At 56.5% G+C, this 17500-nt stretch overlaps 1 protein-coding gene across 1 annotated transcript; it reads right to left on the reverse strand.

Annotated features, from left to right (window-relative positions):
* Positions 1-991: 991 nt before the first annotated feature.
* LOC144490978 (ATP synthase F(0) complex subunit C3, mitochondrial-like) lies at positions 992-11200 on the reverse strand. Its single transcript, XM_078208652.1, has 4 exons — positions 10812-11200; positions 8029-8106; positions 3424-3602; positions 992-1324 (listed from the first exon to the last, which is right to left on the reverse strand). The coding sequence occupies exons 1-4, from the start codon at positions 10848-10850 to the stop codon at positions 1210-1212; spliced, it is 411 nt and encodes a 136-aa protein (XP_078064778.1). The 5' UTR covers positions 10851-11200; the 3' UTR covers positions 992-1209.
* Positions 11201-17500: the final 6300 nt, after the last annotated feature.

The raw sequence follows: 17500 nt of genomic DNA on the forward strand, positions 1-17500 counted from the left end.
CCCTCCCACAGTGCGGCGCTCCCTCAGCACTGACCCTCCCCCAGTGCGGCGCTCCCTCAGCACCGACCCTCCCACAGTGCGGCGCTCCCTCAGCACCGACCCTCCCACAGTGCGGCGCTCCCTCAGCACTGACCCTCCCACAGTGCGGCGCTCCCTCAGCACTGACCCTCCCACAGTGCGGCGCTCCCTCAGCACTGACCCTCCCACAGTGCAGCACTCCCTCAGCACTGACCCTCCCACAGTGCGGCGCTCCCTCAGCACTGACCCTCCCACACAGTGCGGCGCTCCCTCAGCACTGACCCTCCCACAGTGCGGCGCTCCCTCAGCACCGACCCTCCCCACAGTGCGGCGCTCCCTCAGCACTGACCCTCCCACACAGTGCGGCGCTCCCTCAGCACTGACCCTCCCACACAGTGCGGCGCTCCCTCAGCACTGACCCTCCCACAGTGCGGCGCTCCCTCAGCACTGACCCTCCCACAGTGCGGCGCTCCCTCAGCACCGACCCTCCCACAGTGCGGCGCTCCCTCAGCACCGACCCTCCCACACAGTGCGGCGCTCCCTCAGCACTGACCCTCCCACAGTGCGGCGCTCCCTCAGTGCCGACTCTCCCACAGCGCGGCGCTCCCTCAGCACCGACCCTCCCACACAGTGCGGCGCTCCCTCAGCACCGACCCTCCCACAGTGCGGCGCTCCCTCAGCACTGACCCTCCCACACAGTGCGGCGCTCCCTCAGCACCGACCCTCCCACAGTGCGGCGCTCCCTCAGCACTGACCCTCCCACAGTGCGGCACTCCCTCAGCACTGACCCTCCCACACAGTGCGGCGCTCCCTCAGCACTGACCCTCCCGCAGTGCGGCGCTCCCTCAGCACTGACCCTCCCACACAGTGCGGCGCTCCCTCAGCACTGACCCTCCCACACAGTGCGGCGCTCCCTCAGCACTAACCCACAGTGCGGCGCTCCCACTGAACCGGAATGATTAACACAGACCGCTTTACCAAAATTAAGATTTATTGAAGATTAAGCAACTCTTTGGCGATGATATCTATGTTTAAAATCTCACGCATCCTCTCCGGGTCCACCAGGAGATCCGCCGCCATTGTAAATTCAGACTGGGTGCCCCACCGGAGATGTCTAGACAGGCGGGGCTCTCGGTCCAGACGGGGTCCAGTGTCGGAGGGACGGCTGCCAGGTTCTCTCGTTCCCCGTCCTCACATGGCGAATAGGATCAGAAATGCCACCATGAGACAGAACAGACCCATGGCCTCCGAGAGGGCAAACCCCAAGATAGCGTAGGAGAACAGCTGCTGTTTCAGGGAGGGGTTCCTGGGGAGAGGGGGAGAGAGAGGGGGGGGGGGTGAATAGAAAAAGAGTAGGAGCTTTATATTGGTTCGAGGATCGCAATTCCCTCAGCGCTGACCCTCCCACACAGTGCGGCGCTCCCTCAGCGCTGACCCTCCCACACAGTGCGGCGCTCCCTCAGCACTGACCCTCCCACAGTGCGGCGCTCCCTCAGCACTGACCCTCCCACAGTGCGGCGCTCCCTCAGCACTGACCCTCCCACAGTGCGGCGCTCCCTCAGCACTGACCCTCCCACAGTGCGGCACTCCCTCAGCACTGACCCTCCCACAGTGCGGCACTCCCTCAGCACTGACCCTCCCACAGTGCGGCACTCCCTCAGCACTGACCCTCCCACAGTGCGGCGCTCCCTCAGCACTAACCCACAGTGCGGCGCTCCCTCAGCACTGACCCTCCCACAGTGCGGCGCTCCCTCAGCACTGACCCTCCCACAGTGCGGCGCACCCTCAGCACCGACCCTCCCACACAGTGCGGCGCTCCCTCAGCACTGACCCTCCCACAGTGCGGCGCTCCCTCAGCACTGACCCTCCCACAGTGCGGCGCACCCTCAGCACCGACCCTCCCACACAGTGCGGCGCTCCCTCAGCACTGACCCTCCCACACAGTGCGGCGCTCCCTCAGCACTGACCCTCCCACACAGTGCGGCGCTCCCTCAGCACTGACCCTCCCCACAGTGCGGCGCTCCCTCAGCACCGACCCTCCCACACAATGCGGCGCTCCCTCAGCACTGACCCTCCCACAGTGCGGCGCTCCCTCAGCACTGACCCTCCCACACAGTGCGGCGCTCCCTCAGCACCGACCCTCCCACACAATGCGGCGCTCCCACAGCACTGACCCTCCCACAGTGCGGCGCTCCCTCAGCACTGACCCTCCCACACAGTGCGGCGCTCCCTCAGCACTGACCCTCCCACACAGTGCGGCGCTCCCTCAGCACTGACCGTCCCACAGTGCGGTGCTCCCACAGCACCGACCCTCCCACACAGTGCGGCACTCCCTCAGCAACAACCCTCCCACAGTGCGGCGCTCCCTCAGCACTGACCCTCCCACACAGTGCGGCGCTCCCTCAGCACCGACCCTCCCACACAGTGCGGCGCTCCCTCAGCACGGACCCTCCCACACAGTGCGGCGCTCCCTCAGCACCGACCCTCCCACACAGTGCGGCGCTCCCTCAGCACTGACCCTCCCACACAGTGCGGCGCTCCCTCAGCACCGACCCTCCCACACAGTGCGGCGCTCCCTCAGCACGTACCCTCCCACACAGTGCAGTGCTCCCTCAGCCCTGACCCTCCCACACAGTGCGGCGCTCCCTCAGCACTGACCGTCCCACAGTGCGGTGCTCCCACAGCACCGACCCTCCCACACAGTGCGGCACTCCCTCAGCAACAACCCTCCCACAGTGCGGCGCTCCCTCAGCACTGACCCTCCCACACAGTGCGGCGCTCCCTCAGCACCGACCCTCCCACACAGTGTGGCGCTCCCTCAGCACTGACCCTCCCACACAGTGCAGCGCTCCCTCAGCACTGACCCTCCCACAGTGCGGCGCTCCCTCAGCACGGACCCTCCCACAGTGCGGCGCTCCCTCAGCACTGACCCTCCCCCACAGTGCGGCGCTCCCTCAGCACCGACCCTCCCACACAGTGCGGCGCTCCCTCAGCACCGACCCTCCCACAGTGCGGCGCTCCCTCAGCACCGACCCTCCCACACAGTGCGGCGCTCCCTCAGCACTGACCCTCCCACACAGTGCGGCGCTCCCTCAGCACTGACCCTCCCACACAGTGCGGCGCTCCCTCAGCACTGACCCTCCCACAGTGCGGCGCTCCGTCAGCACTGACCCTCCCACAGTGCGGCGCTCCCTCAGCACTGACCCTCCCACACAGTGCGGCGCTCCCTCAGCACCGACCCTCCCACACAGTGCGGCGCTCCCTCAGCACTGACCCTCCCACAGTGCGGCGCTCCCTCAGCACTGACCCTCCCACACAGTGCGGCGCTCCCTCAGCACTGACCCTCCCACACAGTGCGGCGCTCCCTCAGCACCGACCCTCCCACACAGTGCGGCGCTCCCTCACCGAGCGTATCCGATGATCAGGCTGCCAAAAACTGTGCCGATTCCGGCCCCAGAACCGGCCACACCGACCGTGGCAGCTCCAGCTCCGATAAACTTGGCCGCAGTGTCAATATCGCAGCTCCGGACGCTGTTCTGGAAATCCCGAGCTGGAACCTGGACGACAGGGAGGGCAGCTCCCACCTGTGGAGAGAGAGACACACAGACAGAAATTTACATGAGATCCACCCAGGACCTCCGCGGCTCTACACAGCACGATCCCCACGCGCCCCCGATTCATCCCTCCCCACGTATTTATCCAGCTTCACTCCTTCCCACATTCTCCCCCCCACTCCCCTCCGTGGGAGCGAGTCCCACATTCTCCCCCCACTCCCCCCGTGGGAGCGAGTCCCACATTCTCCCCCCACTCCCCCCCGTGGGAGCGAGTCCCACATTCTCCCCCCACTCCCTCCCGTGGGAGCGAGTCCCACATTCTCCCCCCCCCCCCCCCGTGGGAGCGAGTCCCACATTCTCCCCCCACTCCCCCCCCAGTGGGAGCGAGTCCCACATTCTCCCCCAAGGGGAATCTAAAACTAGAGGACACATTGCCCGCGTTTGCCCCATATCCCTCTATACCCATCGTACCCATGTAACTGTCTAAACGCTTTTTAAAAGACAAAATTGTACCCGCCTCTACTACTGCCTCTGGCAGCTCGTTCCAAACACTCACCACCCTCTGTGTGAAAAAATTGCCCCCTCTGGACCCTTTTGTATCTCTCCCCTCTCACCTTAAACCTACACCCTCTAGTTTTAGACTCCCCTACCTTTGGGAAAAGATATTGACTATCTAGCTGATCTGTGCCCCTCATTATTTTATAGACCTCTATAAGATCACCCCTCAGCCTCCTACGCTCCAGAGAAAAAAGGCCCAGTCTATCCAGCCTCTCCTTATAACTCAATCCATCAAGCCCCGGGAGCTTCCTAGTAAATCTTTTCTGCACTCTTTCTTGTTTAATAATATCCTTTCTATAATAGGGTGACCCAGAACTGTACACAGTATTCCAAGTGTGGCCTTATCAATGTCTTGTACAACTTCAACAAGACATCCCAACTCCTGTATTCAATGTTCTGACCGATGAAACCAAGCGTGCCGAATGCCTTCTTCACCACTCTGTCCACCTGTGACTCCACTTTCAAGGAGCTATGAACCTGTACCCTGAGATCTCTTTGTTCTGTAACTCTCCCCAACCATTAACTGAGTAAGTCCTGCCCTGGTTCAATCTACCAAAATGCATCACCTCGCATTTGTCTAAATTAAACTCCATCTGCCATTCGTCAGCCCACTGGCCCAATTGATCAAGATCCCGTTGCAATCGGAGATAACTTTCTTCACTGTCCACTGTGCCACCAATCTTGGTGTCATCTGCAAACTTACTAACCATGCCCCCTATATTCCCATCCAAATCATTAATATAAATGACAAATAACAGTGGACCCAGCACTGATCCCTGAGGCACACCGCTGGTCACAGGCCTCCAGTTTGAAAAACAATTCTCTACAACCACCCTCTGGCTTCTGTCAAGAAGCCAATTTTGTATCCATTTAGATACCTCACCCTGGATCCCGTGAGATTTAACCTGATGCAACAACCGACCATGCGGTATCTTGTCAAAGACCATAAGACATAGGAGCAGAATTAGGCCACTCGGCCCATCGATTCTGCCCCGCCATTCAATCATGGCTGATATTTTTCTCATCCCCATTCTCCTGCCTTTTCCCCCATAACCCCCGATCCCCTTATTAATCAAGAACCGATCTATCTCTGTCTTAAAGACACTCAATGACCCGGCCTCCACAGCCTTCTGCGGCAAAGAGTTCCACAGATTCACCACTCTCTGGCTGAAGAAATTCCTCCTCATCTCTGTTCTAAAGGATCGTCCCTTTAGCCTGAGGTTGTGTTCCCTCTGGTTCTAGTTTTTCCCACTGGTGGAAACATCCTCTCCACGTCCACTCTATCCAGGCCTCGCAGTATCCTGTAAGTTTCAATAAGATCCCTCCCTCATCCTTCTAAACTCCCAACGAGTACAGACCCAGAGTCCTCAACCCGTTCCTCATACGACAAGCTCTTCATTCCAGGGATCATTCTTGTGGAACCTCCTCTGGACCCTTTCCAAGGGCCGGCACATCCTTCCTTAGATACGGGGGACCCAAAACTGCTGACAATACTCCAAATGGTATCTGACCAGAGCCTTATACAGCCTCAGAAGTCCATCCCTGCTCTTGTGTTCCAGCCCTCTCGACATGGAACGCAGATGGCATTCAGATGTCAAAGACCTTGTCCAACGACACTCTCAGCTTCCCCCACCCAATCTTCTTTAAGACTGACCCGGATAGTCACATGAGCAGCCTAGGAATGGAGGGATACGAACGATTGGTCTAGTTGGACCAAGGAGCGGCACAGGCTTGGAGGGCCGAAGGGCCTGTTTCCTGTGATGTACGGTTCCACGCTCTAACTCAAAGGACAAAGAAAGTTCCAGCACAGGAACAGGCCCTTCGGCCCTCCTGCACCCACCATGCTGCCCCCTCCCGTCTGAACTGAAACCCCCTCCCCTTCCGGCCACCGTATCCCTCTATTCCCATCCTATTCATGTATTTGTCCAGACGCCCCTTAAAACTCACCACCGTATCCGCTTCCACTCCCTCCCCCCGGCAGCGAGTTCCAGGCACCCACCACCCTCTGTGTAAAAAAACTTGCCCCGTACATCTCCTTTAAACCTTGCCCCTTCAACCTGTGCCCCCTCCGAGTAATTGACTCTTCCACCCTGGGGGGGGGGGAAAAGCTTCTGACTATCCACTCTGTCCATGCCCCTCATAATCTTGTAGACTTCTATCAGGTCTCCCCCTCAACCTCCGTCGCTCCAGTGAGAACAAACCAAGTTTCTCCAACCTCTCCTCATAGCTAATGTCCTCCAGGCAACATCCTGGTGAATCTTTTCTGTAACCCTCTCCAAAGCCTCCACATCCTTCTGGTAGTGCGGCGACCAGAATTGAACACTATATTCCAAGTGCAGCCCTAACTAAAAGGTTCTTGGAGGGTAAGTGGTAGGACTCTGAAGTGTGCAGTTGAACAGAGGGATCTGGGAATACAGGTACAGAATTCCCTAAAAGTGACGTCACAGGTGGATAGGGTCGTAAAGAGTGCCTTTGGTACATTGGCCTTTATAAATCGGAGTATCGAGTATAAAAGTTGGGGTGTTATGGTAAGGTTATATAAGGCATTGGTGAGGCCGAATTTGGAGTATTGTGTACAGTTTTGGTCACCTAGTTACAGGAAGGATGTAAATAAGGTTGAAAGAGTGCAGAGAAGGTTCACAAGGATGTTGCCGGGACTTGAGAAGCTGAGTTACAGAGAGAGATTGAATAGGTTGGGACTTTATTCCCTGGAGCGTAGAAGATTGAGGGGAGATTTGATAGAGGTGTATAAGATTTTGATGGGTAATAGATAGAGTGAATGCAAGCAGGCTTTTTCCGCTGAGGCTCGGGGAGAAAAAAAACCAGAGGGCATGGGTTAAGGGTGAAAGGAGAAAAGTTTAAAGGGAATATTAGGGGGGGCTTCTTCACGCAGAGAGTGGTGGGAGTGTGGAATGAGCTGCCGGATAAAGTGGTAAATGCGGGGTCACTTTATAGGACCCTGGTTAGACCCCACTTGGAGTACTGCGCGCAGTTCTGGTCACCTCATTACAGGAAAGATGTTGAAGCCATTGAAAGGGTGCAGAGGAGATTTACAAGGATGTTGCCTGGATTGGGGGGCATGCCTTATGAGGATAGGTTGAGGGAGCTTGGTCTCTTCTCCCTGGAGAGACGAAGGATGAGAGGTGACCTGATAGAGGTTTACAAGATGTTGAGAGGTCTGGATAGGGTAGACTCTCAGAGGCTATTTCCAAGGGCTGAAATGGTTGCTACGAGAGGACACAGGTTTAAGGTGCTGGGGGGTAGGTACAGAGGAGATGTCAGGGGTAAGTTTTTCACTCAGAGGGTGGTGGGTGAGTGGAATCGGCTGACGTCGGTGGTGGTGGAGGCAAACTCGTTGGGGTCTTTTAAGAGACTTCTGGATGAGTACATGGGATTTAATGGGATTGAGGGCTATAGATAGGCCTAGAGGTGGGGATGTGATCGGCGCAACTTGTGGGCCGAAGGGCCTGTTTGTGCTGAAAAGATTAAAAAAAAAACATTTAAGAAAAACTTGGACGGGTTCATGGATGAGAGGGGTGTGGAGGGATATGGTCCAAGTGCAGGTCAGTGGGACTAGGCATAAAATGGTTCGGCCACAGACAAGAAGGGCCAAAAGGCCTGTTTCTGAGCTGTAATTTTCTATGGTTCTATGAAGCTGCAACATGACTTGCCCAATTTTTAAACTCAACGCCCCGGCCGATGAAGGCAAGCATGCCGTCTGCCTTCTTGACTACCTTCTCCACCCTGCGTTGCCACTTTCAGTGACCTGTGTACCTGTACGCCCAGAACCCTCTACCTCAAACACCATCTCCCACCAAACTCAACAGCCGCCCCCCCCCCCCCACCGAACGCAATGGAAATTTTCTCCCGACGAAATCAAAGCTTTGGGGACTTTTACCTGTAAACACGGGCTCGCCAGCTTGGCCACGGACACCGGGGCGACGAGACGGAACAGCAACCGGGAACCGGAACGCACCTGGAAGGGGGACACACCAAAACTGAGGCGGGGAAATCGCACCGGCGGAAAACCCCTTTGCCAAGCGTCGGCACCAGACAGGGTTCGGCGCAGGGCAGTCGCGGCACAAGACTGGGGTACAGCCCGGGTGGTCCTGTACTTACCCAGCGACAAACCCACACCGTCTGTCAAGGAACTACCAAGGGGTCGTGTGTCTGAACGTAGCCCAGTCCCATCACGCAAACCAGCCTCCCATCCATTGACTCCGTCTACACTTCCCGCTGCCTCGGGGGGGGGGGGGAAAAGCAGCCGGCATAATCAAGGACCCCCCCCCCCCCCCCGACACACCCCGGACATTCTCTCTTCCACCTTCTTCCGTCGGGGGAAAAAAAGGTCTGAGGTCACGTATCGACCGACTCAAGAACAGCTTCTTCCCTGCTGCTGCTGTCAGACTTTTGAATGGACCGACCTCGCATTAAGTTGATCTTTCTCTACACCCCTAGCTGTGACTGTAACACTACATTCTGCACCCTCTCCTTTCCTTCTCTATGAACGGTATGCTTTGCCTGTATAGCACGCAAGAAACAATGCTTTTCATTGTATCCCAAAACATGTGACAATAATAAATCAAATGGACCGGCACGGTGGCACAGTGGGTTAGCGCTGCTACCTCACAGCGCCAGGGACCCGGGGTTCGATTCCCCGGGGCTTGGGTCACTGTCTGTGTGGAGTCTGCACGTTCTCCCCGTGTCTGCGTGGGTTTCCTCCGGGTGCTCCAGTTTCCTCCCACAGTCCAAAGATGTGTAGGTTAGGGTGTATTGGCCGTGCTAAATTGCCCCTTAGTGTCCTGGGATGCTTAGGTGAGAGGAATTAGTGGGGTAAATAAAATCTAAAATCGGCCCCGCAGGTGGAGGAGGTGGTTAAGAAGGCGTATGGTGTGCTGGCCTTTATCAATCGAGGGATTGAGTTTAGGAGTCCGGGGATAATGATGCAGCTATATAAGACCCTCGTCAGACCCCACTTGGAGTACTGTGCTCAGTTCTGGTCGCCTCATTACAGGAAGGATGTGGAAAAGATTTGAAAGGGTGCAGAGGAGATTCACAAGGATGTTGCCTGGATTGAGTGGCATGCCTTATGAGGATAGGCTGAGGGAGCTCGGTCTTTTCTCCTTGGAGAGACGTAGGATGAGAGGAGACCTAATAGAGGTATATAAGATGTTGAGAGGCATAGATCGAGTGGACTCTCAGAGGCTTTTTCCCAGGGTGGAAATGTCTGCTACGAGAGGACACAGGTTTAAGGTGCTGGGGGGTAGGTACAGGGGAAATGTTAGGGGTAAGTTTTTCACACAGAGGGTGGTGGGTGAGTGGAATCGGCTGCCGTCAGTGGTGGTGGAGGCAAACTCAATAGGGTCTTTTAAGAGACTCCTGGATGAGTACATGGAGCTTAATAGGATGGAGGGTTATAGGTAGGTCTAGAAGGTAAGGATGTGTTCGGCACAACTTGTGGGGCCGAAGGGCCTGTTTTTGTGCTGTAGTTTTTCTATGTTTGTAAATATGTACGGTTATGGGGATAGGGCCTGGGTGGGATTGTGGTCGGTGCAGACTCGATGGGCCGAATGGCCTCCTTCTGCACTGTAGGGATTCTCTGATTCTAAATGTAATACTAAGTTGATCTTTCTCTACACCCCGAGCTGTGACTGTAACACTACATACTGCACCCTCTCCTTCTCTATGAACGGTATGCTTTGTCTGTCTAGCGCGCAAGAAACAATACTTTTCACTGTATCCCGATACACGGGACAATAATAAATCAAATCGAGAAATTTGGCATGTCCGCTACGACTCTCACCAACTTTTACAGATGCCCCATAGAAAGCATCCTTCCCGGATGTATCACAGCTCGGTCTGGGGGCTCCTGCTCTGCCCAAGACCGCAAGGAACTACAAAGGGGTTGTGTGTGTGTGAACGTAGCCCAGTCCCATCACGCAAACCAGCCTCCCATCCATTGACTCCGTCTACACTTCCCGCTGCCTCGGGGGGGGGGGGAAAAGCAGTCGGCATAATCAAGGACCCCCCACGCACCCCGGACATTCTCTCTTCCACCTTCTTCCGTCGGGAAAAAGGGACAAAAGTCTGAGGTCACGTACCGACCGACTCAAGAACAGCTTCTTCCCTGCTGCTGCCGTCAGACTTTTGAATGGACCGACCTCGCATTAAGTTGATCTTTCTCTACACCCCGAGCTGTGACTCTAACACTACATTCTGCACCCTCTCCTTTCCTTCTCTATGAACGGCATGCTTTGCCTGTGCAGCGCGCAAGAAACGATACTTTTCACCGTATCCCCAGACACGTGACAATAATGAATCAGATGAAAGCTCAGAGTCCCCGACACACTCGGGGGGGGGGGGGGTGTCACAGTGTGGGGTTAGCGCTGCTGCCTCACAGCGCCAGGGACCCCGGGTTCGATTCCCCGGGGCTCGGGTCACTGCGGGGAGTCTGCGCGTCCTCCCCGTGTCTGCGTGGGTTTCCTCCGGGTGCTCCCGGTTTCCCTCCGGCAATGGGTGCAATGCAACCTTCCCAATGCAGGAGGATCTGCGCCCCCCCGGGCTGCAACGGAGGCAATGCACCCTCCTGACTGGTTGCATTGGTGTTACCCCGCCCCCCCCCCCCCTTCAACAGACACAGATCACCCCCCGTCTAGACCCTTCGACCTTTATCCCTCTTACCAATGCTGGTGTGGTCGCAATCTTGACGCAGGGATACATGCCGGAGCTGGGGAACAGTGCAATCAAGCAAAGGCAAATGGGATTTTCCCCCTCAGGCAGGGAAAAAAATGAACCCACCAAGAAATGCTTCTGCAACCCCCTTCCCCCTGCAAAAAAGAGACAAAATGGTTCAGGTTAGGACAAGAGACACTGACAGAATTAAGCAATCATCCGCAAATTAAAGGGGCGTCGGGGCGAAATAACGTCGCCAGGGGGTAGCCCGGGCGATTATCTAACGGATGGAAGTGGTCCCGGGCTGGATTGGAGGGGTTTAAGGGTCGGATGGATGCTGATTGTACGCGCGCCCCCCCCGACTGAACAGCCATCACTCAACAAGACTCACCCGGAAGAGAGAGGAGGTGGGCGCGGCGCGCATGCGCAGGCCGCATTCCCTTAAAGGGGAGGGCCAACCCAGTCTTTTATCCAACGGCCGACAGGAAATCTCTTAAAGGCGCAGATCACTTTTAACCCTAATTTATATTTTTGCATCTCCTGCTGTTTTCCCCCACCATCCACTCCCTTCCTCCCTATCTCCCTCACCTCCTCCAGCCCCCCTACACCCCCTCCCTATCTCTGTAACCTCCTCCAGCCCCCCTACACCCCCTCCCTATCTCTGTAACCTCCTCCAGCCCCCTACACCCCCTCCCTATCTCTAACCTCCTCCAGCCCCCTACACCCCCTCCCTATCTCTGTAACCTCCTCCAGCCCCCTACACCCCCTCCCTATCTCTGTAACCTCCTCCAGCCCCCTACACCCCTCCCTATCTCTGTAACCTCCTCCAGCCCCCCTACACTCCCTCCCTATCTCTGTAACCTCCTCCAGCCCCCTACACCCCCTCCCTATCTCTGTAACCTCCTCCAGCCCCCTACACCCCCTCCCTATCTCTGTAACCTCCTCCAGCCCCCCTACACCCCCTCCCTATCTCTGTAACCTCCTCCAGCCCCCTACACTCCCTCTCTATCTCTGTAATCTCCTCCAGCCCCCTACACCCCCTCCCTATCTCTGTAACTTCCTCCAGCCCCCCTACACCCCCTCCCTATCTCTGTAACCTCCTCCAGCCCCCTACACCCCCTCCCTATCTCTGTAACCTCCTCCAGCCCCCCTACACTCCCTCCCTATCTCTGTAACCTCCTCCAGCCCCCCTACACTCCCTCCCTATCTCTGTAACCTCCTCCAGCCCCCTACACCCCCTCCCTATCTCTGTAACCTCCTCCAGCCCCCTACACCCCCTCCCTATCTCTGTAACCTCCTCCAGCCCCCTACACCCCCTAACTATCTCTGTAACCTCCTCCAACCCCCTACACCCCCCTCCCTATCTCTGTAACCTCCTCCAGCCCCCCTACACCCCCTCCCTATCTCTGTAACCTCCTCCAGCCCCCTACACCCCCTCCCTATCTCTGTAACCTCCTCCAGCCCCCCTACACCCCCTCCCTATCTCTGTAACCTCCTCCAGCCCCCTACACCCCCTCCCTATCTCTGTAACCTCCTCCAGCCCCCTACACCCCCTCTCTATCTCTGTAATCTCCTCCAGCCCCCCTACACCCCCTCCCTATCTCTGTAACCTCCTCCAGCCCCCGACACCCCCTCCCTATCTCTGTAACCTCCTCCAGCCCCCTACACCCACTCCCTATCTCTGTAACCTCCTCCAACCCCCCGTACACCCCCTCCCTATCTCTGTAACCTCCTCCAGCCCCCTACACCCCCTCCCTATCTCTGTAACCTCCTCTAGCCCCCTACACCCCCTCCCTATCTCTGTAACCTCCTCCAGCCCCCTACACCCCCTCCCTATCTCTGTAATCTCCTCCAGCCTCCCTATAATCCATTCAAAGCTCTACCGAGCCACTTGAACCGTCAAATTGAGTTGACAGATCATCGATGAGCTCGCTGGAGGGGAGTTGTGGCCCCAAACCTGCTATCCCCCTGTCCCCCATGTTGCTCCCTCTGAAAGGAAGGATGTTCCTTGCTATGGAGGGACCGCAGCGAAGGTTTACCAGGCTGATTCCTGGGATGGCAGGTCTGTCATATGAGGAGAGACTAAGTGGGTGAGGATTATGTTACAGACACCCCATAGAAAGCATCCTTCCCGGGTGTATCACAGCTTGGTCTGGGGCTCCTGCTCTGCCCAAGACCGCAAGGAACTACAAAGGGTTGTGTGTGTGTGAATGTAGCCCAGTCCCATCACGCAAACCAGCCTCCCATCCATTGACTCCGTCTACACTTCCTGCTGCCTCGGGGAAAAGCAGCCGGCATAATCAAGGACCTCCGCCCCTGACGCACCCCCCGGACATTCTCTCTTCCACCTTCTTCCGTCGGGGGAAAAAGATACAAAAGTCTGAGGTCACGTACCGACCGACTCAAGAACAGCTTCTTCCCTGCTGCTGCCGTCAGACTTTCGAATGGACCGACCTCGCATTGAGTTGATCTTTCTCTACACCCCTAGCTGTGACTGTAACACTACATTCTGCACCCTCTCCTTTCCTTCTCTATGAACGGTATGCTTTGTCTGTATAGCGCACAATAAACAATACTTTTCACTGCATCCCGATACACGGGACAATAATAAATCAAATCAAAATTATATTCACTGGAGTTTAGGAGAGTGAGAGGGGATCTCATAGAAACTTATAAAATTCTAACAGGGTTAGACAGGGTTAGATTCAGAAAGAATGTTCCCGATGGTGGGGGGAGTCCAGAACTAGGGGGGGGGGTCATAGTTTGAGGATAAGGGGGTAAACCCTTTTTGAGGTAAACCTTAAACCTGGTTTGGAGGGTAGGTCTTATGAGGAAAGGTTGAGGGAACTAGGGCTGTTCTCTCTGGAGCGGAGGAGGCTGAGGGGAGACTTAATAGAGGTTTATAAAATGATGAGGGGGATAGATAGAGTGAACGTTCAAAGACTATTTCCTCGGGTGGATGGAGCTATTACAAGGGGGCATAACTATAGGGTTCGTGGTGGGAGATACAGGAAGGATATCAGAGGTAGGTTCTTTACGCAGAGAGTGGTTGGGGTGTGGAATGGACTGCCTGCAGTGATAGTGGAGCCAGACACTTTAGGAACATTTAAGCGGTTATTGGATAGGCACATGGAGCACACCAGGATGGTAGAGAGTGGGATAGCTTGATCTTGGTTTCAGATAAAGCTCGGCACAACATCGTGGGCCGAAGGGCCTGTTCTGTGCTAGAAATCATAGAAACCCTACAATGCAGAAGGAGGCCATTCGGCCCATCGAGTCTGCACCGACCACAATCCCACCCAGGCCATATCCCTACATATTTTACCCACTAATCCCTCTAACCTACGCATCTCAGGACACTAAGGGGCAATTTTTAGCATGGCCAATCAACCTAACCCGCACATCTTTGGACTGTGGGAGGAAACCGGAGCACCCGGAGGAAACCCACGCAGACACGAGGAGAATGTGCAAACTCCACACAGACAGTGACCTGAGCCGGGAATCGAACCCGGGACCCTGGAGCTGTGAAGCAGCAGTGCTAACCACTGCGGTACCGTGCCGTCCTGTACTGTTCTATGTTTTAGGACTGAACTGAGGAGAAATGTCTTCACCCAGAGGGTGGCGAATGTGTGGAATTCACTCCCACAGAAAGCAGTTGAGGCCAAAACGTTGTGTGATTTCCAAGAAGAAATTGGATATAGCTCTTGGGGCTGAAGGGATCGAGGGATATGGGGGGAGAAGGGGGGGGGGGATCAGGATATTGAATTTGATCCTCAGCCGGGCATTCATAATGAAATGCGGTGCAGGCTGGATGTGGGGCTGGATGGCCTACTCCTGCTTCGGGTTTCTATGTTTCTATGCGTCCGGTCTGTCCTTGTGCGCCCCCAAGAGGTACGGCGGGTTGAAGATGTTTTACGGAAAGTGGTACCCGTGGCAGTGCGGCACTCCCTCGGTACCGCACCTGAGGAAATACCATCCCAACCAGGGAAAACCGTGGGGGGGAGCAGTATAAATGGGATAATTCCAATATAGAAGCATATTTTCGATATATTTCTCTATTTATATATCTTTATGATGAATTATAAGATGTTTTCTATATGAATTGGTGATCAGGGTTGGGTTGCAATTCCTGGAGTCACCACAGAGAGCGCTGGAGGGACCCACCTGTCAATCAGATCCAGTTCCCCGCCCCCAGGTGCGCTGATTAGCCCCGCCCCTCCCGCCCCCCGGTTTGCCATTGGTCGCGACGCCTGTCCGTCAAGGATGTCACAAAGGGGGGCGGTGTCACAACCCTGCCACGAGACACCGGCCCGTCCTACGATTGGTCAATTCCCCCACCGCTCGCTCTGCTGATTGCGTCACAATGGAGGGTGGGACCACCCCACCGAAGTTGACGTTCACCCTGGACCCGCCCCTAAACTGCAAACGCGTCCTCCGACTGGTTCAGCGCTAACCCCCCGCCCCCATATTCCAGCACTGCGATTGGATGAGCTGCCTGTCGTTCAGAAACGTCACGCGCCCCTCGCCCCTGTCAATCAAAGTGATCGAGCGCCCGCCCCTGCCGCGCAGCGATTGGTTAAACGCATGCTCCCGGCCCATCCCTTCCACTTTTTACCATTGGTCGGCCCAGCTGCCTATCCAAAAACGTCAGAGAACGTCAGTGCGTCATCTGCCTGCCTGTCAATCATAGGTGCGGCGCCCTCCCCCTTTTGCGGCGCGCGGCCACCGATTGGTTGTCCGCCTCCCACACGCTTGGCCATTGGATGTCGTGGCTGTCGCTCAATCTCAGGACACGCCCCATCCGTGAGCTGTCATTATAAATAAGGAGAGCCCGCCCACCTCCCCTCTTCCCATTGGTTGGGGCGCCTCCCACCTCCTCCGCCCCATTGGCTGCGCCGCTGTCAATCAGGCGGTCCGCGCGACGGGAACCATTGGCAGTTGGGTTTTGAGCGGGAAAAGCCGTTGGGCTCGAGGTGGGGGGTGGGGGAGGGCGGGAAAGACGGTTATTTTGGTCAATGGCCAAAGACCTCTCAACATTTGGATTGTGGGGGAAATGGGGGGGTGGAAAACTGAAGAGAAAGGGACAGATTGGGCGATAACAGCGAGCAGGAGAGGATTGAACAAGTGCTTCAACCAACCAAAAACAGAACAAGCCCTGAAACCCACCTCCAAGATCACCACAAACCAACCTCGCCCCTTGACCGTCATCGGGCTGATAGGGGTTGTCAGAACGACGACGCTGGTCACTGGACGGCCAATCGAACACGGCTACCTTGGCTTGACCGCACAAGATGGACCCTTTGGCCGCACAAGATGGCCCCCTTGGCCGCACAAGATGGCCGCCTTGGCCGCACAAGATGGCCAAGCAAGAAGGCCACCTTGGCCGAACACGATGGCTGCCTTGGCCGCACCACATGGCTGCATTGACCGCACAAGGTGGCCATGCGAGCTTGCTGACTTGGCCACACCAGATGGAGGCCACAAGATGGCCACCTTGGCCGCCCAAGATGGCCGCCTTGGCCCCACCAGCTGGCTGCCTTGGCCCAACAGGATGGCTGCTTCGACCGCCCAAGGTGGCCCTGCAAGATGGCAGCCTTGGCCACACCAGATGGCTGCACCTCATGGCTTTATTGACCGCACAAGGTGGCTGTGCAAGATGGCTGCCTTGGCCGCACCAGATGGAGGCCCACGATTGCCGCCTTGGCCGCACAAGATGGTTGCCTTAGTCCCACCAGCTGGCTGCCTTGGCCCAACAGGATGGCTGCTTCAACCGCTCAAGATTGCCCCTCAAGATGGCTGCCTTGGCCAAACCGGACGGTTGACATGGCCGGTCAAGATGGCCATGCAAGATAGTCTCCTTGGCCACACAAGTTGGCCGTACAAGATGGCTGCCTGACTGTATAAGATGGCCATGCAAGCTTGCTGATTTGGTTGCACCAGATGGTGGCACAAGATGGCGCCTTGGCCCCACCAGCTGGCTGCATCGGATGCGTAACTTGGCCGTACAGAATGACCGAATGAGATGGCCTGCCTGGACAAAGGGGAAGTCTACTACTTTGGCTGGGGAAGATGGGCACTCTGGTCGAACGAGGTGGCTGGCGGCTTTGGCCCAACGAGGGGGCCACCCTGGCCAAACCAGATGGCCGCCTTGGCCGAGACACGTGGTCCTGTGGAGGAACAAACAAACAAACAAAACCTTGACCAAAGAAGATGGAAGCCCTGGCTCAAGAAGGTTTCTGCCTCGTCCACACAAGATGGCCGCCCAAGCCCAAGAAGGTTTCTTTCAGCCTTGGCCAGGCAAAATGGCCAACGTTGGCCAATCAAGATGGCCACCTTGGCAAAGACGATACCGCTCCCCTCAATCTCGCTCCTTTCGTGAGCGGGAGCAGGTTCCTCCCCTCTGGAACGCCTCCATCAAGTCCCACCTCCACTCTCCCAGGAGACCAGCCATCCCGCCTTGACCTCCAATCTTGCTGTTCCCCCATTAATGTTCCCCGTCCCTGGATACCATACTTAACCAATCTTTTACGCCCTCTCTCTCGGAATGGCGGGAAATGGCCGCTGTATGAGCGATGATAAGATGGTCCCTTGACGGGAACGGGAGCTTTGCTTACTCCGAAGCTCCCGTTCCCTCCCCCACAGGCAGAAGGGAGAAGGTTCCGGAGAGAAATACATTGAGTTCAAAGCTGAAGAGCCTC

The sequence above is a fragment of the Mustelus asterias genome, unplaced genomic scaffold (genome assembly GCF_964213995.1).
Source record: "Mustelus asterias unplaced genomic scaffold, sMusAst1.hap1.1 HAP1_SCAFFOLD_4150, whole genome shotgun sequence".
NCBI lineage: Eukaryota > Metazoa > Chordata > Chondrichthyes > Carcharhiniformes > Triakidae > Mustelus > Mustelus asterias.

What these genes read in the sequence shown, in the direction of transcription:
- LOC144490978 (XM_078208652.1), bottom strand. Translation starts at nt 10,850, where the DNA reads ATGTATCCCTGCGTCAAGATTGCGACCACACCAGCATTG. An exon ending in TTGCGACCACACCAGCATTG is followed by an intron (nt 8,107 to 10,811) that starts GTAAGAGGGATA and finishes TCCCCCTTCCAG; the next exon opens with GTGCGTTCCGGTTCCCGGTT. An exon ending in CTGATCATCGGATACGCTCG is followed by an intron (nt 1,325 to 3,423) that starts GTGAGGGAGCGC and finishes CCCTCTCCCCAG; the next exon opens with GAACCCCTCCCTGAAACAGC.